General features: G+C 51.1%; 1 protein-coding gene across 2 annotated transcripts; it reads right to left on the bottom strand.

Moving 5' to 3' along the window:
* Positions 1–3,697: 3,697 nt before the first annotated feature.
* SLC2A10 (solute carrier family 2 member 10) lies at positions 3,698–18,477 on the bottom strand. Of its 2 annotated transcripts, none has more exons than XM_078057262.1 (5): positions 18,446–18,477; positions 10,008–11,285; positions 9,211–9,333; positions 7,321–7,456; positions 3,698–5,245 (listed from the first exon to the last, which is right to left on the bottom strand). In XM_078057262.1, the coding sequence occupies exons 1-5, from the start codon at positions 18,468–18,470 to the stop codon at positions 5,167–5,169; spliced, it is 1,641 nt and encodes a 546-aa protein (XP_077913388.1). In that variant the 5' UTR covers positions 18,471–18,477; the 3' UTR covers positions 3,698–5,166. The 2 variants fall into 2 exon arrangements, with proteins under 2 accessions (XP_077913388.1, XP_077913387.1); XM_078057261.1 differs by lacking the exon at positions 18,446–18,477 and adding an exon at positions 12,081–12,202 and having other exon boundaries at positions 7,321–7,543.
* Between the last annotated feature and the right edge of the window lie 7,241 nt (positions 18,478–25,718).

Genomic DNA, 25,718 nt, shown 5'->3' with positions numbered 1-25,718 from the left:
TCTTGGCGGGTAGAGATAAAGGAAGTTTCCAAAGGAATTTTTATATGTTAAAGTAGATTTACAGGATCCTGGGGGGTTGGGCTAAGATTGCCTCTTGCCCTTTGCGAAGTATTAACATTGAGGCAGCTGAGTTTCTAGAGGAATATCACTCTGTTTGTTTCAAGGACTTGTCAGGGAGCAGTAAGTAGTAAGGAAATTTAATAATTTTTCTTTTACCTTTGTTTCCCACATCAAATATGTTGCATCACATCATTTTTCTTCCAAGCCAGACAAAGAAAAGGTCTTAGGTTGGTGCTATTTTGTCGTGAATGCCTCTCTCACACTTGCTAAGCTCCCTTTTACATCACAGAGGAGGCCTTAAGGTCAGTGCCCTCAGTAGATAAGAGTATTTAGTCAGAGTTGAGTGAAATCTTGTTGCTTTCATAGTATTTTTATGATTTCTTATTTCTGTAATTGATACTCATTTTCTATAGTCACCAACTTCACCAACAAGAAGTATTTTATAGCATTAAGTCAGATCATGTCAATCCACTGTTCAAAATCCTCCAGTGGCTTCCCAGTGCATTTAGAAAAATTGGGGGCATCTGGCTGGCTCAGTCAGCAGAGCATGAGACTCTTGATCTTGGGGTTGTGATTTTGAGCCCCACATTAGGTGGAGAGATTATTTAAAAATAAAATGAAAGAAAAAGAAAGAAGAAAGAAAGAAAGAAAGAGAAAGAAAGAAAGAAAAGAAAAAGAAAGAAAAAGAAGAAAGAAAGAAAGAAAGAAAGAAAGAAAGAAAGAAAGAAAGAAAGAAAGAAGGAAGGAAGGAAGGGTCTGAAATGCTTTCTATGGTCGGGAAGGTCTTCATGATCCAACCCCTGCTGACCTCTTCCTCTTCCTCTACCATCGCTCTACCTTTGCTCACTCCTTGAGATCCCTCCAATATGAGAAGCTTAGTCTTGCCTCAGGGCCTTTGTACATGCTGGGCCATCTGCCTGGGATGCTCGTCCCCCAGATCTTTCTTTCTTTCTTTTTAAAGATTTATTTATTTTAGAGAGATCATGACCTGAGCCGAAACCAAGAGTCAGTTGCTTAACCGACTGAGCCATCCAACCCCCACCCCCCCGGATCTTTCCATGGCTCACTCTAGTCCTTCATGCAGGTCTCTGTTCAGATGCCACCACCTCAAAGAGGCTGTCTCTGACTCTCCTAGCTAAAACAGTATGCAAGCATCCCCGTCCACCCTTTACCTCTTCTTAGTGCTCCTCACTACCTGACATGCATCCATCCATCCATCTACTTTTCCTTCCTCCCTCCTCCCTTCCTTCTTCCTTCTCTCTCTCTCTCATTTCTTATTTCTCATGTAACTCCCCCCACCAGAATGTGGGCTCTGTGAGGATAGGTCCTTGTCTTGTTCACTGCTGTGCCCCCAGGGTCTAGAACAGTGCCTCGCACACAGTAGAATTCAGTAAGTTTACACATGATTGGAAAAATAAATTAATAAAATTTCCTCTTAAAATACATTTAAGTTGAAAAGCAAATCACTTTATTGTTTTTAAAGATTTTATGTATTTATTTGTCAGAGAGAGAGAGCGCGCACACAAGCAGGGGGAATAGCAGGCTGAGAGAGAAGCAGGCTCCCGCTGAGCAAGGAGCCTAACACGGGACTCGATCCCAGGACGCTGGGATTATGACTCAAGCCTAAGGCAAACGCTTAACTGACTGAGCCACCCAGATGTCCTGAAAAGCAAATCACTTTAAAGAAAAGCATTCAGTAAGTAGTCTGGGTAATGCCGTTCGGCAGATGACAGGAAGGTACTCGATGATTGGCACACATATGAAAAAGCTACACAAGATGCTGGGGTTTCAGAAATGCTTTCCTGAAGTGATTCTGAGATTACCTGGGAGAAAGAGAAGAACTTCCCACCACCCGCCCTGCAGATCATGGAACAGACCCTGTGTCTTTTCTGGTTAGTGCTAAAGACTGCTGAGCACCTAGTAGGTATCGCACATTTTTAGATTTCTTTGATGCCGCCCCCCACCTATTATGAATGGCCACCTGGTTCTTGCCCTCTCCATCCTCCTCACCCAGAGCCAGATGCTCCTGGAGGCTGCTGGGACTGAACCATTGGTGAGCACCAACAGGCCCAGCTTGGAACTAGTGATTGATATATGTCATCTCTAAATGGTTAATAGCATCATCCCTGATACACAGATGAGCCGTTACCCAAGTCCCACACCTAATGGTGCCAGTTCTATATGTTTGCCATATGAACCATTTCTTCCCTCCATGATGCCTTCCTCCGTGTTCAATAACACCCCCTCCAACTTACTCAATTCACGATGCTTGGCTACTCAATATTCTTGGCATTGATTTCCAAAGCCATGGCTCTTTACAGAGATTAAGCTGAGAGCCTCAAGAATCCAGAGAAGAGGAGTATCTCAGAGGGAAAGCTTTCAAGAGCTGAGGCACGAACGGAAGGTCATGATTTAGCCACAGGCGTGTTCTGTTGAGCTTAAAAGCTATTTTTCACTTAAGAACCAATTGCCGCTATTAATAAATCAGGAAATTTTGCACCAAGGTCTGAATTTCTGGATTTTCTTGAAAATACAGATGGTCAGGCCACGGATGGGCCCATGTTCCTACATGGCAGGTACCAGCTGGAATTGGGCAGCTTCCCCTTTTAGAGAGGGCCTGTGTTTGCCCGTGTCCACAGACCTCACTCCTCCCTGCTGTTACCACAGGGCCCCCATCATTTACATTCCCTGCCTGACCGCTGAGTTTATGATCCCGACCAATCTAAGACTAGTAAGAATTCTCTAGGCTGATAGGAAAGGGGAATTGAGAGAGGCCTGGGGGTCTCTGTAGACAGATTTGGATCTGAAGGCACCATAAGGACAGATAAAAGGAGTGGTGTGCTGGGCAGTGTTGAACCACTGTTCTCCAGGAGAACAAGTGTGTGTGTGTGTGTGTATAGATTTTATGTGTTTATTACACAAAATTTAAAAATTTATAATTTATAAATTTACAAATTTATAAATAATAACACACTGTTGTAAATATTCTTTATAAATTCTATATAAGCCAATTCATTCTTGCAGATGGATTTTGTTGTTTTTTTTTTTTGCCAAATTCTTGTATCCAAAACCAACTATCACTGCAATTTCGCCACGACTTGACAAAATCAGACTAGGAATAAATGCTGGACAAAATCCGACTCAGCAAAAGATCCCATCCTGTCTCTGCAGAGCGAGGGAAGTTTCGACATGAACGTGGGTTGAAATTTTTGTGGACGTTAATGAGTCAGACAAAGTAAAACAAGGAAGATGTAGGTCAGAACACCTTCATCGATGATGTGGGCAACTTGTTTGTTGCATTGGGTAATAGCGTTCAAAAGTGAAAGAATATTCCCTCAATTTTTCGTGCCACTCACCATGTCTCAGCTACAGACATGACAGACACACTCGCAAGGTTAATTTGCATTATTAACATTTTATCCATCACATTCTTAAGGCTGGAGCATCAAGGAAACAATAAGTCAAGCCCTGCCTTGTAGTGTTCCCCCATCCCTGTGCTGCCAAGTCACCCCCATGGGCATGACGCCTTGTACGCAGAATCAGGATCTCCCGTGTCTCTCATAAGACACACTATATGCCAAGTAGCCTCAAGAGCACAGGTGATAGTGAAATGTAGCAAAATAAGGAAGTGAGGAGGTTTTAGTATTTATTACTTTTGCTTTTAATATAATTTATTGAAATATTCAATAATTTAATATCTTTAAAAGGCTGTGTTTAACAACCAGTTGGCAAAAGTCCCGAAACTTTAACAATGGGCTCTCACAAGGTAGTAGGAGGGGCCTCCCGCACACCACTGGGTACAAGGGAAGCATCTAGAACAGGAGGAGAGAAGATGAGAGGCCAGAGTCCTGGGGGCTTGCAGCAGGCACAGATGACGAAGTGTTGTCCCACACCAGCTCCCTGGGTCTGCTTTAGCTCTTCATTTTCCTCAGCATCCAGCAACTCACTCTTGCCAGGCCCTTCCTCTGGTGACTTCTGGCCTGAGCTCCTTGCTCAGTCTCCATCTGACTCACCCGTCGGGGGCTGACCCTTAACAATGTCCCAAAGATGGGGACCTGGGTAACTGAGGGTGAGCAGAAACCTCCCCCTCAGGCCCTGACTAGCTGAATGGGACCAGCTGAAGACCCTCCTGCAGGAAGACAGGGGTTAAGTACATCCCCAGGCGCCTAATCATCCCCATTCTGCAGATGTGGGAACTGAGGCTAGTGAAAGCTGTTAGTCACAAGGTTGTTGACAAGGTCAACAGCGGCCAGGAGACAGGCAACACCAGCAGTCAGGCTTGTCGGCCTCCAAACCCACCTCCGTTCTGCAAAGCTCTCCTGCACCACTTGGAAACAGCACCTGGAGCTGGCTTCATGCACCGTGGCCGCTCTTGGATTTTAGTGTCCGCGATTCTGGAATTCTATTTACTGTTCCCCTAATTAAAACTGGCATCCCCTAAAGAGATGGCCAGCTACTTGAGAGCAGGGCCTGTGCTGAATATGCGCTGTATTAGCAGCACTTAGAATTCCAGCTCATTGACATCGGAAGTGATCTTAAGAACTCCTTGGTCCAGGTCGCCCATTGTACATATGGGGAAAACTGAGGCCTATGGCCATACAGCCACGACACCAGAGAAGCAGGGCTGGAACTCAAGCATCTTCTCCACCAGTCTGAGTTGCTGGTGAATGACAAAAGCAGGCTTCCCCTCACCAGAAAGTCCCAGCCAGATGAGAAAAGAGAGCAGAGAATATAGTATCCTCATCTAGGATTGGGAGTGATGCCAGAGAAGACTTCCTTCCAGGGCTGGTACCCTAGATGTTCTTTGAGAAAGCAACAGACTCCATGAGATGTTGTCATTGTAAGTACTGCAGGGACGTGCAGAGACAACGGGGAAACTGAGGCAAGAAGGCGGATCCTCAGGGCACCTCAGAGCCTGAGATTCAAAATGAAGACTTTTGGGTTCTCAAACTTTCTCCTCTTTCACCTGGGCCCGAAAGACCTCTCCTGGAGCAGGGATGACTTACGGGACCTCCGAGACCTTGTGCTGCAGGGGCCAGGCAAGCAGGAAGCTGGAGACTGTCGGCTAAAGCCATGGTTCCAGCATCTTCCAGGCAGATGGACTCCTCAGGAGGTGGCAGAGACCTCGATGCGGGTGTACGGGATGCTGGTGGAGCTCTGCCTGTGGCCAAAGCTCAGGGCGAACCTGTCAAGCAGAGAGTGAGTGGGGGAGGGGGGTCTCTGTGGCTCTCTGTCTCTGTGGTCTCTGATGTCAGAGTCTATATGACTATAGGCACTGAAGTGATGACTGCCAGACCCTGGCAAAGCCCCCTAACTTTCTGTCTCCTCCTAAAGTCATGGCAGACTCAGCTTCCTTGCCCTACAGGCTGGCCCAGGCCCCACCATGCGACCCCGAGTCCCCAGATCCAGCTTGACACTCCCCTTGGCTGCAATTACATCCTGCTTTACCCCAAAGCTGGCTTCTACCTGCCTCTCTGCCTCCTTAGCGCCTCATCCCAGAGGAGGGGTTCTGGAATATTCTCCCAAGAAAGCCAGGATGGCAGAGATTCCAGGTGGCTCCTCGTATCTGTACCCCCTAAGCCTAGTAACAGTGCCCTTTTAATTCTTAGCTGGGCACATGGCTCCCCAGGAGAAAGCCCGTTTCTCAGCGCCCCCGCGTGTAGGTATACCCAGGTTCTGTCCGAAGGATGCGGGTGGGAATGACTCGTGCATCTTTCAGGCTGTGTCTCCCCTCCCCCCCTCCCCTCTCGCAGGCCCCTGGTGGCTCACCGGCACAGGCCATGTGGGAAAAGTAATTATCGAAGAGACGGCAGAGCAACTAGAGAAGGAGCGTGGGACCCTGGATGACCTCTCGAAGCACAGCTGCCACCCCAGCCCTGGTCCCCCTACATCCGGACTATTCTGAGCAGCCAGATCTATTTCCTAACCAACAGGGTTGGGCCAAAGGGGCCTGCGGAGGGCTCAGCCAACACACTGGGAGTGCTCCGCGGGCAGAGCACCCTCTGGGGTTGAGTGGAGCAGGTGGAAGGCTTTTACACTGGACCAGTTCTGCGTCCCTTCAGGGGCTGTGTTGGGCTGGGACTTGGCAGGCAGCTGCAGGAGGCGAGTTCCGACTCCCTCTTAGAATGATTTATTTTTTTAGTCCTTTAGGGCCTCCCAGGAATAGAACGGGCAGTCAGGTGCTGATGATTCCCTTTACTACAAGAAGTAACCAGGGGCATTTGCCAAGGATATGTAGGATGGTAGTGTTTTTAGGTCCTTTCTGCTGCTCCTATTCCTCTCTTCTCTTATTTGAATGGCACAAGGCCCCACGATGCTAAGATTCTCCACTCCTCTCTATGATCTGAAGACCTTACATGATTGAGCTCCTACCAACTTGGCTGATCTGATCTTCTACCCCTCCTGCCACCCTCCCTCCCTCTATTCCAGCCACACGGGCTTCCTTGTGGTTCCTTGCATATGCCGGATACACTCCCAACCTCAGGGCCTTTGCACCTGTTGTTCCCTTTACCTGGAATGCTCCTCTCCCTCATCTTTACATGGCTGTCTCCTTCTCACGAACTTAAATTGCACCTCCTTAGAGAGGCCTCCTCTCTCTAACCACCCACTCTAATTTAGCCACAACCCCCGCCCCTCTGTCCCCCGCTCTGCCAGTCAGGCCTTCTCAACATACTTCACTCTGTTTCATTTTCTTCAGACACATATAACTAGCCAAAATGCTCTTCTGGCTGCATTTGTTGGCTTGTTTATTTTCTGTCCCCCTTCTCCACTAGGATGGAAGCTCCGTGAGGACAAGGACCTTGCCCATCTTACTCGGCCACGTTTCCTAAGGCCCAGGCGTGGCCTGGCACATAGTAGGGACTTAATAAACACCTGCTGAATGAGTAGATTAAGCCCACAGTTCTGTGTGTGTGACTTTAAAAGGCCACAGTTATACTATTTTCTCTAAGCTTCCATGACTCTAAGATTCTGCTGCTCTGACCTCATGTGATTCCATAACTGCATGGTTTTAAAATTCCCATGAGCTGGGCCTTAAAGTCAAATGAAACTCTGCTGTCGGAAGACACAAACAACTCCAGGAAAACAGCTCCTGTACGAAGACAAGACAAAACCGACGGTGTCCAGGCATTAAGGGAATCAGGAGGAGGAGGAAAACTCTCTCTTGCAAAGGGAAAGTACGCAGAGTAAATCCTGAACTGATCTGCTCAGGATTTGATGTGAGTCCTTCCTGAGGCCCAGCTTAGCCCTGTGTCCACTTACCGTCTCTTCTGGAACTGCTGGTCTATCTCTGCCAAGGACTGGCCTTTTGTTTCAGGGACAAATGCATAGATGAAGCCCAGGCCGAGGACAGCCGTCAGCCCGTAGAGCAGGAAGGTCCAGGACAAGCCGATGGTGCCTGGGAACAGGAGGGCGGGAGCGTGGGCAGGGGCGCTGCACATCAGTTCACTCAAAAGCACATTCTCCAGATGTTTGATGTGCAGAACTAAAACAACAAGCTGTCAGGTAAGTGCCTTAAAGCAGGAGCCGGACTGGTTATCCCAGAGGCAGGCAAAGGGCCGGGGCCCAGACCCGCAAACACAGACTCGGGCATCAGGTTGGTATGGGAAAGCCCACTCACCCACATCTAAAACACTCACCAGAGGAGTGAGGTCATAATCTGAAAACATGAATGGAGAGGAAATGGCATTCACTTCCGCAGCAAAGTAGTTGCAGGACACAGCCTTGGCCAAGCCCAGCCCCAAAACAAATAACATCCTCCGAAATTCTACAAACTGGTTATTGGGTGAATGAATCGAGCATCCAGGGAATGGAGTTTCAGCCCATGTAGCCTGTGGCTGACTCCCAGACCACTCCCCAGCCCTCGCCTCTTCCCGGAGCCTTGGATGAGGGCCAGGGTCTCAGGGCCAGCAACCAGGACCCCTGGGATGACCCTGGTTCCTTTGAAGTCCGTCAGCCCAGGACAGAGAAAGGAGACAGTGAGGGAAGGGCTTTGTGGAGGCAGAAGCCCAGATAACCTTCCAGAGCCATGGCCATTCTCACCTCTAGAGGTCATGACCTCTGAGCATCCTCCCCTGACCAGCTGGGCCTCCACTTAATCCTCACACAAGGGGGGGTGGGAGGGGTGGGGTGGGTGGGGGAGGCTGGAGACAGGCACAGTGGACATGCTCTTCTACCAGCCTTTCCCAGGGGCTGTGCCTTTGAGGAGGAAACGCTTGGCTGCAGAAAATAGGAAAATAACTGAGCCTTAAGAACTGTGCCCTGGGGCTCACAGGGAGGGAGCCCCTCCCACCTTGGCTCCTTGGGCCAGGAGCATCTCAGCAACTCAGAGACCGTTTCCGGTGTTCTGGGCCCAGATCATTCCCACCGCACCCCACCATGGCTCAAATGGGGTTCGAATGCCAGGTAGGAAGAGAGAGTGTCACCCAAACTAGATATGAGAAAACCTTCCTGCCAGCAGGTGGGCATGAGCCTGTTGGAGCCGGTTTAGAATAAAAAAGGTGGCCACTCGGGTACCTGCTGGTCTCAGAGGTGGGGGTGTAGACCTGCTATCGGGCCTGGAGAATTTAACATTCTGCACAGAGTTTTATTTACAGAATAGTTCTTCGGCTACAAGACGAAATTTTCAAAAACTCCCCTGCTTTAATGTGAGGGCCTTTGGGCTGCAATGAAGAAAATGGCCCCACACTCAGGCCTCCAGACTCCCCCATCCCCCCACCGGTAGTTTGTCCCCTCCCCTACCACACCAATCAGAGCCAGCTTCCAGATGGAGGCTCTTCCCCTCCTTCAGCCTCACCTCCCGGGCCCACTCATTGATGGGAGCCTGGAATTATCAGGGGTAGAAGCCTCGAAGGTCATGTCTTCTCTTGTCTTTGTCTGCTGGCCTCTCCTCCCCCCTTTGCTGATACTAGCACCCCACTTTTCCTTTAAGGAACCATCCCCCCCACCTCTGTACACATGGTTGGGTGAAGCTGTCCCCCACCCACCCTGACTTCAGGGGCTGGTATATGCCCCAGGCCTGGGCATCAGAATCTTGCAGCCTTCCAGCCGGGGATGGGCAGGCAATTTTGCTGAGCCAACAAGAGCCCACCCCAGGCAACTGTTCCTGGATCTAGAAGGAACTGGACCATGGAATTAGGTCAGAGAACTCACCGATGAGGTGGAGGAAGGAGAGGCTGACAAGGAGGTTGCTGGCCCAGTTGAAGCTGTTGCAGAAGGCGAAGGCTCTGCCTCGGATCTCCACGGGATAGATCTCGCTGAGGACAAGCCAGGTCACTAGGACAGGAAAGCAGGGAGAACTCACGGGCTGGGGTGGGAACTGGGGCCTGGCACCCATGGTCCAGCGGACAGCCCCCCAACAATGTGACTCAAGCAGAATCTCAGGCCCCTGACACCCAGTCCTCCCACTGCCTCCCCCACACTGCTGCAAGAACCCTTTTCTTCCTTTCTTTCTCTTTTTCTCTTTAAGGTTTTATTTATTTATTTGACAGAGAGAGAGAGCACAAGCAGGGGGAGTGGCAGGCAGAGGGAGAGGGAGAAGCAGACTCGCCGCTGAGCAGGGAGCTCGATGCGGGGCTCGATCCCAGGACCCTGGGATCATGACCTGAGCCGAAGGCAGGCACCTAACCGACTGAGCCACCCAGGTGCCCCAAGAATCCCTTTCGAGTAAACCCTTTGAGTGATCTATCCAGGGGCAAATTCAGGTTTAAGAGGCCGGAAGCTTAAATAATTTGGGGCCCTTTATAAGAAAAAAAACTACAAACAGAAAATTAGGCCCTTGGAAGGAGTGCCCGCAAGTGGGCAAGGAGCCGTAAAGCGTAAGCTTCATTGGCTTTGCGGTCAGGCCCCCTCTAGTGTCCTTCTGAGACCCTGACTGACAGGGTCCCCACCCTTTCCGCTGGGTGGGGTAGAGGGGCTGCTGAGTTTCCTGCCAGAGAACTCCCACCTACCTGGTCCAAACCCAAAGGAGAAGGCGCTCACAAAGACCATCATGCAGACCAGCGCGGTCCAGTGCAGCAGGGCGAGCTCGGGGGCAGAACGGGGCGCAGGGGCGGCGGTGCCTAAGGCCGGCAGGCGAGGGGCTGTGCGGTTCCCAGCTCTGGGATGAGGCTTGATTTTCGTAGAGGTTGGGGGGACTGGCTTCCCTTGGTTCTCACTGGTCGCTGGCAGTGGAAGTGGACTTACGACGGCCCCTGGCAGGCTCGAGTCTCCAGGGAGGCCTGCCGGCCTGCTGGCATTGGGCAGGGCCAGGCAACTTGGGCTGGAGTCCATGGGCGCGGCGAAGCTGACGAGCCCGATGCCGCTGACCGACAGGGCCATGAGGGCACAGCCAGCCAGTAACAGGGCCCTGCGGCCCGCTCGGTCCACCAGCCCCAGGGCCGTCAGGGTGGACACCACCTTCACGGCGCCAAGTCCCACAGAGGCCAGCACAGCTGAGGAGCCCCCACGGAAGCCGACTGAGTGGAATATGGTAGAAGCATAGCACAGCACGTTGGGCTGCCCCGTTAGCTGCTGGAAAATCACCAGCCCCAACCCCACCATGGTCCGGCCTCGCATGTTATCCCGGGCCCTGAAGAGGTCCAGAAGGGAGTATCTTGGCCTCCCCAGCTTGGTGGCCTCACCTCCCTGGAGAGGAATGAGGTCCTTGCGGGCTGCAGCCTCAGTGGTCCCGGCAGGGAGACAGAAGAGGCTGAGGGACTGCAGAAGAGCAGGTGCTGCGGCCCAGCCGAACATATGCCGCCATCCCCCCGGGGAACCAGCCAATGCGTAGTTGAGTGCATAGGAGAGCAGGATGCCCAGGGTGATGCCAGCCTCATAGAGGGACACCAGCACGCCCCGCTGCCGGGGCCCCACCAGCTCTGACACATAAATACAGCAGGCCATGGAGGAGAGGGAGATGGCAAAGCCAGCCACCAAGCGGCCCAGGACAAGCCAGGCCAGGGAGCCAGCCAGGCTGAGGCTCAGGCTGCCTGCCAGAAGCACCACATTGCTGCCGAGGATGGCTTGTTTCCTGCCATACTGGTCGATGAGGACGCCCCCCACCAGGGAGGCAAGGAGAGCCCCCAGGAGCAGGCTGCCCACCAGGAGCTCCTGCTCCAAGCAGGAAAGCCCGAAGTCAAGCTGCAGGGGCAGCAGGGCACCTGATACGACTGCCAGTTCATATCCGAAGGTCAGGCCACCCAGCAAAGACACAGAGGCACACAGGGGCAGGAGCAGTTGGGGACGGCCTGGAAAACAAAAGTGACAAGAGCAGAGTTCAGGATGGCTCCTCGCCAGAGCATCCATCCATGAACTTCCCCTCCATCTGCCAACCCCTCATCTATCCATCCAGCTACTCCATCTATTCACCTGTCCATTCATCCACCTGTCCATTCATCCACCCATCCTCTCATTTATTGATCTATCCATCTTTCATCCATCCATCCACTCCTTCCTTCAACCACCCACCCCTCCATCCATCTACTGTCATTCATCTATCTATCCATTTACTGATCCATCCATCCATCCATCCATCAATCCATTCATCTACCCATCCACTTCTTCCTTCATCCCTCCATCCATCCACTTCATTCATTCACCCACCCACTCCATCCATTCATTCACTCACCCATCTACTCATGCATGCTTTCATGCATCCATCCATTCATCCATCATCCAGCCATCCACCTCATTCTTCTTCCATCTCTCCTTCATCCGTCCATCCATCCATCCATCCATCCACTCCATCCACTTATCCAGCCATCCATCTACCCATGCACGCATTCATGCATCCAACCATCATTTGTCATCCATCTATCCATCCATTTACTCCATCTATTCACCCATCTATTTATTAATCAATCCATCCATCCCTTCATCATCCCCTCCTCCATCCATCCATTTGCTCCATCTACCACATATTCATCCATCTATTTGTCCATTATATACTCTTTAATTCACCATCCATCTGTTTATTGATGCATCTACCCACAAATACATCCAATCTTTGATTCCATCCCTTATGTACCCATTCACACACTTACTCATCCATCCATGCATCCACCCCTCCAATCATTCAAAAACCTATTTATTCGGCATCTACAACATGCCAAACGGTGTTCTTGGGGCTGGCAATACAGTGGTGCTGTCAAGCACCTGATATTCTAGTAGAGAAAGGCAGACAATAAATAAATCTATATATATAACTTTAGGTGGTGAAAGATGTCATTTAAAAAAGCCAGGAAAGTGGACTGAAAATGATGGAGGAGTTCTATGTTAAATAGGGTAGTCAGTTAACGCCTCTCAAAGAGGGAAGATTTGAGCAGAGATCTGAATTAAGTGAGGGTGAAAGCCATGTAAAATCTGGGAGAAGAACATTCTAGATGGAGGGAACAGCAAAAACAGAGGCCCTGAGGCAAGACAGTTTTTGGTATGTTTGAACAACAACCATTAATATTAATAGCTAGCGCTTATATGACATTTATTAAGTGCCAGGCCCGGTTTTAAGAACTTCACACACACTTACTCATTTAATTCTATTTTTTTAAGATTTTATTTATTTGTCAGAGAGAGAGAGAGAGAGAGCGCGCGCAAGTAGGGGGAGCGGCAGGCAGAGGGAGAAGCAGGCTCCCCGCTGAGCAGGGAGCCCGATGCGGGACTCGATCCCAGGACCCTGGGATCATGACCTGAGCCGAAGGCAGACGCTTAACGACTGAGCCACCCAGGCATCCCTACTCATTTCATTCTTACAACAACCCTATAACATAGTATTTTTTAGCATCATCCTCCAAGGCTCAGAGAAGTTAAGAAACTTTCTCATGGTCACACAGCAAGTGGGTGGCTGATGCAGCAAGAGCGTTCAGGCTGTTAATCATTGCGTGTTCAGCAAGGAGGCCAGGATGGCTGGAGCCACCTCCACCTGAGGAGATAATGAGGCAGAAGTAGGCAGGGGCCAGGTCACGCGGAACTTTTTAGGTCATGAAGAGAATAATGAATTTCATTCTCAGTGGATGGAGGCAAGTCTTGGAAGGCTTGAGCTGGGCCGAGAGAGTAGTCACCAGCACATGTGCCTCCTGAGCACTTAAAATGGGGCTCATGTGATTAAGGAACTGAATTTTAAAATCGTATTTAATTTTAATTAGTTAATTAAAACGCAGTTACAGGTTACTCTTAATTCTTAATTCACATGCTTACACTTAGATATTTCTAGAAGCATCTAGATTAATCTAGCAGTATCTATCTCACCCACACCCACCCTGGACCTGACAAGAACATTCATAATACTACAGTCAGACTCACTGAGTGTGTCTCAACCAGGCACTGCTTTGAGCACTTTAAGTGCAATAACACATTTAACTTAATATAACTTCATGTGGTGGGCTTTTGAATTATTTATGAATGAACAAACTGACCATCAGAGGTGAAGTGACTTGTCTAAGGTCAAAAGTAGTAAGCAGCTGAGCCTAGATTCAAAGCCGGGCCGTCTGGCGCCACAATCCACACCCTTAACCACCTTAATCACCAAACCTTGGCATATTATGATTTTGCGCTGTTCTCTCCTACCTCTACCTCTCCCCATCTCTGTTAGGCAATTTTTGTGCAGGGGGAGGAGTTTCATGGGTGGAAGGCTCGGCGCCCATTTCTGCTCACCCTTATCCCTCCCACCCTGCCCCCTGGGAAATCACCTCCTCTGTTTCCCTGGCTGGCCCCGTGCTTCTTGTTCATGACCATCAACGAGCACCCTAGGAAGATGATGGTACCCGGGTCCTGTCCTGTCTTCACCTCCCTTTGCCCCATCTCCCTCAGTTCCTGGAGCTTGCTGCCAGAAAGGAAGTTTCCTCCAGGCCATGTGAGGCAATCAAGTGAAAACAGAATTTGTTTGCCATTTCCTCAGTTCCTCTGGAGCTGAAAGGGAACCCAGCCAAGGGGCTCAGAGGCCAAGTTGACTGTCCACAGGTCCCGCTGGAAAATGCATCGGGGCAGATTTGGGTCACGGTGGTTAAGAGCAGAAGAGCGAAAATAATAGTGAAATAAAATAGTAATAATAACAGGTGTCATTTATGGAGCAGCTCCCCTACGTAAAGACATTAGTCTCTCAACTCATCTTCACAATAAGCCCTAGGTGGTATAGCCGCAGTTATCCCCATTTTAGAGATTAAGTCTCAGAGTGTTCACACAGCTGGGAAGCAACCGGATCAGGACTCACTGATCCATCTGACTCCCAAACCCATATACTTAGGAGCTTTGCGGAACGGACTTCAAGCAAGAAGGACCATCAAAGATAGGTGGGGTGTGAGAGAGAGCAGGGGTGCAGGGCCAGGGGTGGAGGGGAGATACAGACACATTAGCTCTCGGGAAAACCCAGTCACAAAGCAGAGTGAACCAACAGTGCCCCAAGGAAGGATGAAGGGCAGCCCCCAAGGAGTCAGGGTCATTAGAAACACGAGGGAAGCACATTCCCTTCCTTAAGCTTTCCTGGCTTCCGTGGCCTCTGCTCTGTAAGTCCTAACCCTTCGCCTGCCATCCCAGGCCCTACCTGAGCTGGTGGCCCTGGCCCAACTCCTCAGTCACTTGCCCTCCCTGACTCTGTCCCCACCTCCCCTCCTGCCTCCCCAAGCCCCGCAAACACTTGTTCTCTGCACACATTTCCATGCTCCTCTGCCCCTGGCTGCACCGCTTGTGTCCCCACAGGCCCACTCAATCCTCCTCAGTCCCAGCGCGCGGGCACCTCCCCGAAGGACCTTGAGTTGTAGGTCTCTGTTCTTTGGCATCCCCCGCCCTCTTCTGGGGCACTGCCCTTCCCCGTGCTTTGTCTCTCGGTCTCCTGGTTTGGATACAAATGACCGGGGCCACCTCCACCCCCACTGCCTAGCTCCAGGGCCGAGTCCATGACCCAGATCTGACAACCAGCAGGTTCCCAGGCCCTGGGCAGCGATGAAAGCCACGTGGCTGACCCTGGGCCGGTGTGTTGGCTCACTGAAGGCGCTAAGCTGGTAGTTTACCTGCCTGGAGCCGCTGGGGGCCAGCTTCCCCCTTGGGGGGGTCCCTGAGAACACTGCCTGAGCCCCAGCTCCTGAATCCATGGACTTCTCAGTGACTAAGGAATATCTTTTTTTCTTTTCTTTCTACTTTTTCTCTTGTCTCTTCCCTCCCCTCCCCTTCCCACCCCTTCCTTCCTCTCCCCTCCTCTTCTCTTCTCTTTTTTTTTGCTTAAGGTAATTCATGGGAGGCCCTGGCTAATTCTTGTACATCTTCCTCCACTTTCCAAGCCACACTTTTCACTTCCCACCAACTCTCCATTCCCCCTTCACTTTTTTTTTTTTTTTTAAGATTTTATTTATTTATTTGACAGAGAGAGACACAGCGAGAGAGGGGAACACAAGCAGAGGGAGTGGGAGAGGGAGAAGCAGGCTCCCCACGGAGCAGGGAGCCCGATGTGGGGCTCGATCCCAGGACCCTGGGATCATGACCTGAGCCGAAGGCAGACGCTTAACGACTGAGCCACCCAGGCGCCCCCATTCCCCCTTCACTTGCTGACACCATCTCAAGTTTGTTGCTGTGTCTTCCTTATTAAACGGGGCAGGGCAGCGTTAGAGACTTCCTGTCTGTGCCTCCTGAGCCCCAGCCCTGTCCTGACGCCCCAGAGGGGCTCAGTGAGGTTTCTGCCAAATGAACCCAGGACTGCGTTGGGGACTAGGGAGGTGTCTGCACGTGTAATTGCAGAGGCCGCATCAGATACCTTTGAACCTAGCAGACTGCTACATGACAGCCCCAGGGGTCCTGTGGAAGCCTGAGTCATTCTGCTCAGAGCCCTTGGGGTTCCCACTTCAGTCTGAAAAGAGCCAAAGTCCTTACAGTGGCCTTCAAGGCTCTGCAGAATCTGCCTGCGTTCGTTCGTTCTCTCTCTCTCTCTCTCTCTCTCTCTGCTCTGCCATGCCAGTTTCCTTGCTGTTCCTCCTCATTCCTGTGTGACTCAACTCAAGACCTTTTACCAGCTGTCACCTCTGCCAGAAGAGCCCTCCCCCTCCATTCCTTCCCTCTTTCTCTCTGGTCTTGGCTCAAACATCACCTTCTCCTGAGGCTTTCCCGGGCCCTCTACTTAAAAGTGCAACCTCCCCCATCACACCCAGCACTTCTAATGCCCTTGTTTTCCTCCAAGGTACTTCTCACCATCTGAAAGAACTATATGTCTTAGATATTTATTGTTCTCTCCAACCAGAATGTTGACCCCAAAAGGACAGGAATTGTTTGTTTGTCCTTAGCTGTCTCCCTGATGCTGAGGACACTTCCTGGCGCTCAGTAAATGTTGAATAAACAGAAGATTGAATGAAGGGACTCTGGGGGCTTAGGGAATCCAGACAGGAATGGTCTTGGCTCTTGAGGGAGAGGTCTCTTTGGAGAGGTCTAGGGCCTGGAAGGGGCCAAACTCCACAGGAAGTAGAGTAAATCCTGGCCCCCAAAGTAGGGCCCAGCCTAGGTTTGGGAACTGCTCCCCCTTTCTATTAAGTATCTGTCTAGGGGCGCCTGGGTGGCTCAGTCAGTTAAACGTCTGACTCCCGGTTTCGGCTCAAGTCATGATCTCAGGGTTGTGAGATCGAGCCCCACAACAGGCTCTGGGCTGAGTGCGGAGCCTGCTTAAGATTCTCTCTCTCCCTCTCCCTCCATCCCTTGGCCTTCCCCGCACACCAGGCACACACACTCTCTCTCTCCCTTCCTCCCTCCCTCTCTAAACAAAACAAAACAAAATGATAGGTTATATGTGAAGCTGTCTCACACTGGAGAAAATCCCTTCGTCCTCTAAGCCCCTCACTGTGGAGGACAGAGCTTCCCAGGGAGAGAATTGGGGAGCAGGGGAAGGGGGAAAAGTCAGGTTTCGGGTGGATGTATCACCAGCTGCAAGTCCCAGGGAGCCTCTTGTTGGTGACACAAGAACAGCATCTCCACCAGAGGTCACAATGCATTGGGACCCTCCCCCACCAGGGATCCGCCACAGCTCTCCCTCAAGTTCCAGGGAGAAGCCTGAGTGACACTGAACTATGCAACTATCCTCACCCAGAGGGCTGGTTTCCAAACGTCCCAACACAGCTAATATGGAGCACTCACCACAGCCAGCCGTACCTCCTCTTCTGGAAGCCCTAGCTGCACCAGCTGACTCAATCCCTACAGCAAACCTATGACCCAGGCACGGCTGTCATTCCCATTTTACAGATGAAGTAACTGAGGCACAGAGAGGTGAAGACATTGCCCAAGGTGACAGTTTGTAAGTGACAGAGCAGAGACTGGACTGACTCCAGAGTCCCAACACTGGGTGTGGTAAAAAAGAAAAGCTCACATGAAGGGACCATTTACCACGTGCAGGTGGTGAGCTGAGCCCTTTTCGTTCATTTTCTCACGTCATTCTCATAGCTGCCTTGTGATAAGTGCCTTTGATGGGGGTCATTTCATAGATGAAGAAGCTGAGGGTCAGAGAAGTAGACTAGATGATGCACCCGGAAGTGGGAGGATGCGGGCTGGAATCCAGGTCTATACCCAGGGCCCAAGCCTGGGAAAGCAGCCTGGGATGGTGGGGAGGACAGAGCCCTCCCTCCCCCGCTTCCACCCAGCCCCATCTCTGTCCTCCTGAGATGCTCAGTCAAGAGCTGTTGAATTAACTTAGGAGGCAGCAAAGGGATCGGAAAGGCAGGTGCGAGGGACCAGGGTCAAGCTGAGTGTCCTTGGGAGGACCTCTGTGGGCCTGTGTTTCCCTCAGGCTCCGGGGCAGCGTGCCTTGAGGGTTAAGAGCATGGACTCCGGAGTCAGACCTGGAGTTGGTGACCAGTTGTGCCATGACTGTGCGTGAGAGGCTGGGTGGTACAGTGGTTAGGAATGCAGGCTGGAGCCAGAGTGCTGGGGTTCTAGCCCAGCTTTTCTAATTCATAGATGTGTGACCTTAGGCAGCTCATTAACCTCTCTGAGCTTCCCCATCTACAAATGCGGAAAATCGTAATATCTACCTCTATGCCTGCCTACCTTGTAGCCACTGTTAGCTATTACGATTCTCCACAGCATAATCCAGAGGGAGTTTTAAAACACAATTCAGGTCACGTCCCACCCCAGCTTAAACCTCTTCTCCAGCTTCCCATGTCATTTGGAATAAAACCTAAACTTCTCGCCATGGCCTACAAAGTTCTACATAGTCTAGCCCCTGCCTAACTCTCTGACCTCCCTCCCCATCTTTTCCCCTTGCCCACTGTGCTCCAGCCACACTGGCCTGACACCAACCCACTGGTGCCTCATGGCCTTTGCACGTGCTATCCCTGCCCCCCCCCCCCTTGTAGCTCTTTTTCCAGATCTTAGCACACCCACTCCTTCTGAGTGATATCTCCGCTCCAGGGCCTCCTACCCTGCGAGGCCTTCAGTACCTACCTACCTAAAGAAGCCACTTCCCTCAGCATTTCACACCACCTCATTTTTTGTGTTCCATAGCATCTTATCGCCCTTGGAGATTATTTTATTCATTTACTCCTTTCCAGCTTCTCAACTGGAATGTCAGCTCCATGGAAGAGAGGATTGTTGTCTGCTTTGCTCACGGCTGAGTCCCCAGCCCCTGCCACACAGTAGAGGGATGAATGACTGAAGGACTGAGTGAGGCTCTGGATCCAGAGAGAGAAATGGAAATCCCAGTTCCTTGTAGCAACAAAGCAATTCCCTATTCTCCTCCCGCCCCCACCTCTCCCAGTTCTGGATTCTAATCTCCGGTCTCCTCTCATGGAATACCTCCGAAGCGAAGGTTTTGTCTGTGTTGTTCATGGCAGCCTCCTGAGGCCTCCTGAACAGAAGTGTTCAGCAAAGGGATTCACCGAGTTGCTCCTTTCGGAGCCTCCATTTCTTTATCTGCCGAGTAGGAGGCGTTTCCCTCGCGCCGGGAGGTGTAAGGCTTGAAGCGGTCAGGACACGGCCTGCCCCGAGTTCGCGCTCAGGATCGAGTAAAGAGGGAAAGAGCACTCGCGGCTCACTTTTTTCTGGGCAGAAAGGAGCAGGGAAGGAAGTGCGCTCGCGTCCCCTCCCAGCGCCCAGCCAGGGCCTGCTGTCCCCACCCGACTGGGTCGTAGGGGGGCGCGGGGCGCGCGCGGCTGGGGTCGCAGGGGCTCCCCCGCGGGCAGCGCCCGATCTCCACTCACCCATGGCGAGCACGACTCCTGTGCGCGCTGGGGGCGCTCGGGCCGGCGCGCATCCCCCGCCGGAGTCCCCGCCTCGGCCGCCCGACAAACTTTCCGGCCCGCCTCCCGCCTCCGGCCCTCCTCCCAGCCCGCCTGCCCGCAGCGCCGGCCGCCACGTCGGCCAGCCCTGGCCCCCCTGTGCCTGGAGGCGGGACCGAGGGGCGCCAGGGACCGCCCGGGGCCTGGATGCGGGTCCCCACCCACTCTCCTCCTCGTGGCCCCCCGCCCACTGTCATCCCTGTTGTGGGGGACCCCCACACGCTGCCCTCTCCTGTGCTCCCCACGGGAAGGAGCACCCTCAATCACTGCAGTCCACACTACTAGACTGGCCTCTCCAGCCTGTGTGTACACACACACACACACACACACACACACACACACACTCATGCGTCTACACCGACCTACCGGGACACTCATATACCCGGTTCAGCCACCCAGACACTCGCCCCTGGATTACTGTCCATTCATTGGACACCGGGGTTGGGACACCTGCCAAGTACCCACAGGCACTGTGCTAGGCTTCGGTGATGCGCTGGAAGAACAAGACAGATTCTTTGTTGTTCTTGGGGAGTTTGCGTCCTAGCGGGGGGAGCGGAGAAATATACGGCTGAAGGAGCCAGAGACACAGCGGCAGGGGTAAAGGCTGGGCAGAGAAGAAGACCAGGGTGCTGGGGTGTGCGGGCACAGGTCGCTGCTGCAGCTGTGGGTCTGGGAAGGCTGCCTGCTCTCTGGAGGGGTAACTGAGCTCAGACCTGAGGTTCCAGGCAAAGGGAAGAGCAAAGGCAAAGGCCACGTGGCACGGTGGTGGAAAGAGCTTATGGAGTGTAGGGAACAATGGAAGTGAAGCCACGGTGTCTGGAGCACAAGGTTTGGCGGGGAGAATGGAGGGAGGGGTTGGCAAGGCCAGATCATTTAAGACCTTGGGAGGCCAGGGTAGGGAATGTGGATCTTACTCCCACGGACACAAGAAATAATTGGAGAGTTCTAGTAGGTTATAGGGAGCAAGGGCAGAAATAGGGGGACCCAAGGGGAGGAGGCTGGGTGGAGGTGAGAGAGAGGTTGATTAGGACGAAGAGGATAGCAGTGGGGGTGGAGGAAAGTGGGTCCGATGGCAGTTGACTCAAGAAGGACTTACCCACTAGGTGAGGAGCGGCTTGGGGCAGAGCTCCATTCTGGCTGTGTGACAGTTAAGTTCTCATTAGGCATCCGTGTGGACATAGGTGGGCAATTCCATATATGAGCTCTAGAAAGGAACCAGGCTGGCGACACCCCACTAATTCTCCTCGGGCAAAAATGCACGTATAAGCTCAGCACTCACATGGCCACAGGCTTGTCCAGCCTCTCACGGCGTGTTCACACGGACGCGCTGGTTCATGGGCATCGTCAGCCGTACTCTCACCCAGCGGGGATCGTGTGCCACAGACACACACAGCCCTCTCGGCAAAGAAGAAGCACCGACAAGACCTTCTGAGCCAGGCGACCCTTGTACAGTTCTGACAACAACACACCCAGATCCCCAGTTGGGCAGTTTGAAAATGGGGCTCCAAAATTCTTTGTTCCCTCCTTTGAAATCTAAGTGGGCTTGTGACGGCTTCGACCCATTGGGGGCACAGAGTTGGCACTGCGTGACTTTGGAAACTGGGGCACTGGGACACTGGCACCGGGAGCACTGAGCCTTTAAGAAGTCCAACTACCCGGATGCTGCCATGCTGTGAAGAGGCCCAAGGTACAGAGAGGTCACGTGTGGACACGCCAGTGGGTGGTCCTCACCTTGAAGTTGTCCAGCACTGTTTCCAGAACACGCCTTCAGACGATTGCAGCTCCTAGCCGTCAGATCTTTCCAGCTGAGGCTCCGGACACTGGGGAGCAGAGACAAGCCATCCCTTCTGTTTCCAGTCTGGATTCCTGACCCACAAATTCCAGGAGCATAGTAAACGGATGCTTTTCAGGTGCAAAGTTCTGGAGTGAATTGTTATGCACCAATAATAATAGGAACGATAGATTAAACTATTAAGTGATAATTATACACTTTAAGTACTTTGCATGTATTATCTCACTGTTAACCCTCACAACTGCTTAATGAAATAGTAACTGTTGCCATTTGCTCCCATTTTATGAATGAGGAAATTGAGACAAAGGGAGGTAAAGTAAGTTGCTTGCATAATAAGTAAGATCTGTAGTGCTCAAAGGCACACACCGGTAAGTAGCTGAGCAGGGAGTCAAGCCCACTTATGAGGAAATCAGGCTCTTCTCCATCACACTCTATTGCCTTGCCGGGATGGAGAAGAGCCCAAGGAGGCCTCCTGGCCATTGTCACATGACAATTCCTCCTTCATCTGTGAGTACCTAGAATTGTCACCTGGGTGTCAGTGAGCCCTCTTGCTCAACTATAGACCCCAACAGTTAAAGCCAGAAATAGACAAGACCCCTTCACTCATGCTCTAACTGAAACCCATTGTTCTTATTTCTTATTGCACTTTCTTGCGTTGATGAAGATGTTTTGCAATGACCAGAACATTCCAATCGCCAGGTCAGAAAAGCCCTGATAGCCAAGGAATGCCTAGAAGACCACGTCCCCTTCTCTGCCTGTGACCATGTGCTGAATACATACCGACCCCCACTCAGGATCACATGCTCCCTGCCAGGTGTCTTGCAGTAGCCCCCTGAACCTCTCCTTATAAAACCCTAGGTGTCTATCTTGTGGGAGGAGAGGTCAGTTGTTAAGGTTTGAGCCTACCACCTCCCCCAGCTGCCCACACTCCAAATAAATTTCTCCCTTTCTCTTTTCCAAACCCTCACCTCTTGAGTTATTGGCTTCTCTTGCGACGAGTTAATCTGCGTTTGTTTGACAACAATGTTGGCAGACGCAGCCAGGAGCTATGCTTCCGATCTGTCCAGCCCTTACAGGATCCTCGGGTTGGAACAGTGGACCAGGGCAATGCTCACCCCTTGGTCTCCTGAGTTAGTGGCTATGATAGATTGGTGACACAGGGGCCTAGTATAGCAAGGCCTGGACTGTTCCATTCCAATGAGATAACCTATAGAATTTATATGATAGAAAGGCCATGAAGTCCCTAGATGTTCTTTGATCTCTGTGGCTCACATTAAAGTCATGAGGATGTGTGTAGGCTTGCTGCCGGGTTCTGTCTCTCCCAGAGAATAGAGAATCCCTCTTCATTTGTTGGCCCAAGTGAGAAAGGAAATGATCTAATGGGTCCTTTCAGTAAGCATCTTCAAAAATGGCTTCCCGTGAAGGTGGGCAGGACCGACTAGCTCCATTTCTAATGCAGCAAAAGTGATGGATGTCATCTCAGAGATTAGGTTGTAAAAGATGGTGATTTCAATCTTGTTCACCCTCTTCTGATCTGTCACTCACCCTCTCTGATGAAGCCACCTGCCACGTTGTGAGCTGCCCAATGGAGAGGCCCAAATGGCAAGAACTGAGGGTGGCCTCCAGGAACAGCCAGTGAGGAACTAAATCCTGCCAATACTTAAATGGTCATACAAACCAACAAAAAAGGAAATGCTGTGACAATGCCAAAAAGGGACATCAGAACTCATCAAAGTTGGGTTTTCTCTCCTCTGAGAAGTCAGGGAGGGCCTCCCTGAGGAAGTGACATTTGAGCTGAGCACACAGAGAAGCCTGGATGGGTTTAGGCAACAAAGGGGGGGAAAAGCACTTCTGTTATGGGAAACAGCAGGTGCAAAGGCCCTATCACAAGAGGGAGCCTGGTAAGAATGAGAGACTGTGAGAAGGCAAATGTGTTTGAAGATCAGAGAGCAAATGGGAGCTTGACAGGAGATGAGCCTAGAAGAAGGACAGAAGGGTCCCACGCAGGACCTCGTGGGTCTTTAATCCTAAGCACAATGGGGAGCCACTGAAAAGTTTTAAACTAGGTTTTTCTACAGTAGAAGCCAGAACCAATCTGACCACAGAGAGCCTGGGACTTGTAAATATGTTTGCACAGTGGATTTTCCAAAGGAGGGGTTCAGACAGATTTGGTAACCATGGAGATGGCTATGTGGCCACTAACAATTATGATAATGAAGCCACAAACTTGGGAAGCTGGGCATTGTAAATAGAATTGGTTCTGGGTGAGCTCTGAGTAGTCTGGGCTGATGAAAGGTGCTGGAAACCACATTGTGTCCACACAAAGGGTGTGATGCCTGAAAAGGTGGCTTGCCCTGTGTGTGAATGGAATGCAGGGGCTGCAGAGCTGAGGGTTGGTGTCATAGCAACCCTTGGACGAAAGGGCCTTTCTTCAGCGTTTCTTTCTTTTTTTTTTTTTTTTTTAAGATTTTATTTATTTATTTGACAGAGAGATAGAGAGAACAAGTAGGCAGAGAGGCAGGCAGAGGGAGAGGGAGAAGCGGGCTTCCCGCAAAGCGGGGAGCCCGATGTGGGGCTCGATCCCAGGACCCTGGGATCATGACCTGAGCCGAAAGCAGCCGCTTAACCAACTGAGCCACCCAGGCGCCCTTCAGCGTTTCAAACAGGGTCCCCGATGAGGGAAGGAAAACGAGCATACGGAGAGTGTCTGCCATCCCCCAGACACCCTCATGAGTAACATCTTAATATTTAGTCTTAATAAGCAATTATCACAGTAAAACTGATCATCCTCATTTTGAGGATGATGAATCTGAACCTTAAAGAAATGATGCTTGTTGCTGCATCACACGGTGCATCAGGTACTTGTGGATGCCTCCCCAGTGGCTATGCCTAGCTCCCTTCCTCCTTGCTTCTAGAGCAGGTCTCTGCCTGGACAGGTCAAAAATGCCAGATCCTCACTCTTCCAGCTTCCTCGGCAGCTAAAGCAAAGATGCGTGGGCCAGGAGGAAGCCTGGTGGGAGAGGAGGGACATCCAGCAAGGGTTTTTTCCCCAAATAAAGAGAAGTGTATAGGATGTAGCCCCTCTCTTCTTTGGCCAGATGTTTTTGTGTCCTCATATCATGTGTGGAACTTTGGTGGCCGTCTTATGACCATAAGATGACAAGTGTAGGGAACAAAGCTGAGGCTGGTGAAGGGCATGAATACAAACATGAAGGTAGAAAGATGGAAAGACCCTGGGTCCTTAAAATCATAAAGTGACTGAAGGACACCTGGGACCCCTTACTTCTTAAAATTTTGTTCTGTTGGATAATAAATGAACTTATTGTTTATCCTAAATAAGCCATTTAGTTGACAAATCTGCTACTTGCAGCTTAAAATATCAAAACTTTTGGCAGGCTACTAATTGCCCCGTTATAATTCCTCCCCTACTTCCTTTTAGTAATATTTCCCCAAAGTTGTAGCTGAGTTCATGGCTGCCCTGCTAGAGAATAGGTTTTCCAGCTTCCTTTTTAGCTTCGTGGGCCATGTTACTGAGTTTTGACCAATAGGTTGTGAGTGGAAGTGATGTGTGGAACTTTGGATCAAGTTCTTAGCTGCCTGTCCCCACCCTGATACCTCTTCTTGCCAGGTGGAGCAGGGGAGCAACAGGAACAGACTCAGAGAAGGTAGCAACCAGTTGAGGATGCCAGATCTATACTTTTACATAAGAAAGAAAGATCTCTCATAATTAAGCCACTATTTTTAGGTCACTTTGTTATAGCAGCTTATCCTGTACCCTAACTAACACAATCACCAAACACCCAGCCATTCAGTGGTGGTACAAGTCAGGGTTCTTGCTGTAAGCCACACAAACCGCCTTGCGCCTGTGTCTGAGCACTGGTAGCCAAGACATGGGGTAACGGAGGGTCTTCCACAGTGCAATGTGGCTCTGGTGTAGCCCTGGGGCACCGCACTATGGGGAGTGGTTGGATGCTGGGAGTCTACTTATAATAGATATTGTATTAAGCCCTCCATAAATAATAATAGCTTTCATTTACGGAATGCTTATCATGTGCCTGGCATGGTTCTGTGTGTTTTACCCCTAGTTACTCATTTAATCCTCACAAAACCTCCGGGATGGATATTATTTACAATCTTATTTTGTAGATGAGAACGGAAACCACAGAGACTTACTCTTCCCCAAACATGCCAAGCACACTTCTCCCCCAGGGCCTTTGCACTTGCTATTCCTTCTGCCTGGAATGCTCTTCTTCCAGGCATCCACTCACAAGGCTCAAACGTCACCTGTTCTTAGAAAGAAGCCTTTTCTTTTCACAGAAGCCTTCTTAACCACCTTATTTAAAATCGGACCACTACCTACACCCCGCCGCCACTCTACCACCCACAGGGTGACCATATAATTTACCATCCAAACTAGAACGCTTTTAAGAGTCAAAAGGGGATACCATTAGTAAACTATTTCCGGAAGGAGCCAAAGAAGGGAGGCGGGGCCACCAAAGCAGACCAAGAGGCTCAGAGCTTCCGGAGAGAGCCCAGGAGCGTGAAGAGTTTCTGACCGAGAGTTGCCGAAGGCTTACGGAAATAGCCGAAGGTTTGGGAGGCGGGGCCACTTCCACAGGCGGAAGTGTCGGCCTTGGAGTGGTGGAAGAGGT

This window comes from Halichoerus grypus, chromosome 10, assembly GCF_964656455.1.
Source record: "Halichoerus grypus chromosome 10, mHalGry1.hap1.1, whole genome shotgun sequence".
NCBI lineage: Eukaryota > Metazoa > Chordata > Mammalia > Carnivora > Phocidae > Halichoerus > Halichoerus grypus.
This window is presented reverse-complemented; position numbering and strand designations above follow the sequence as displayed.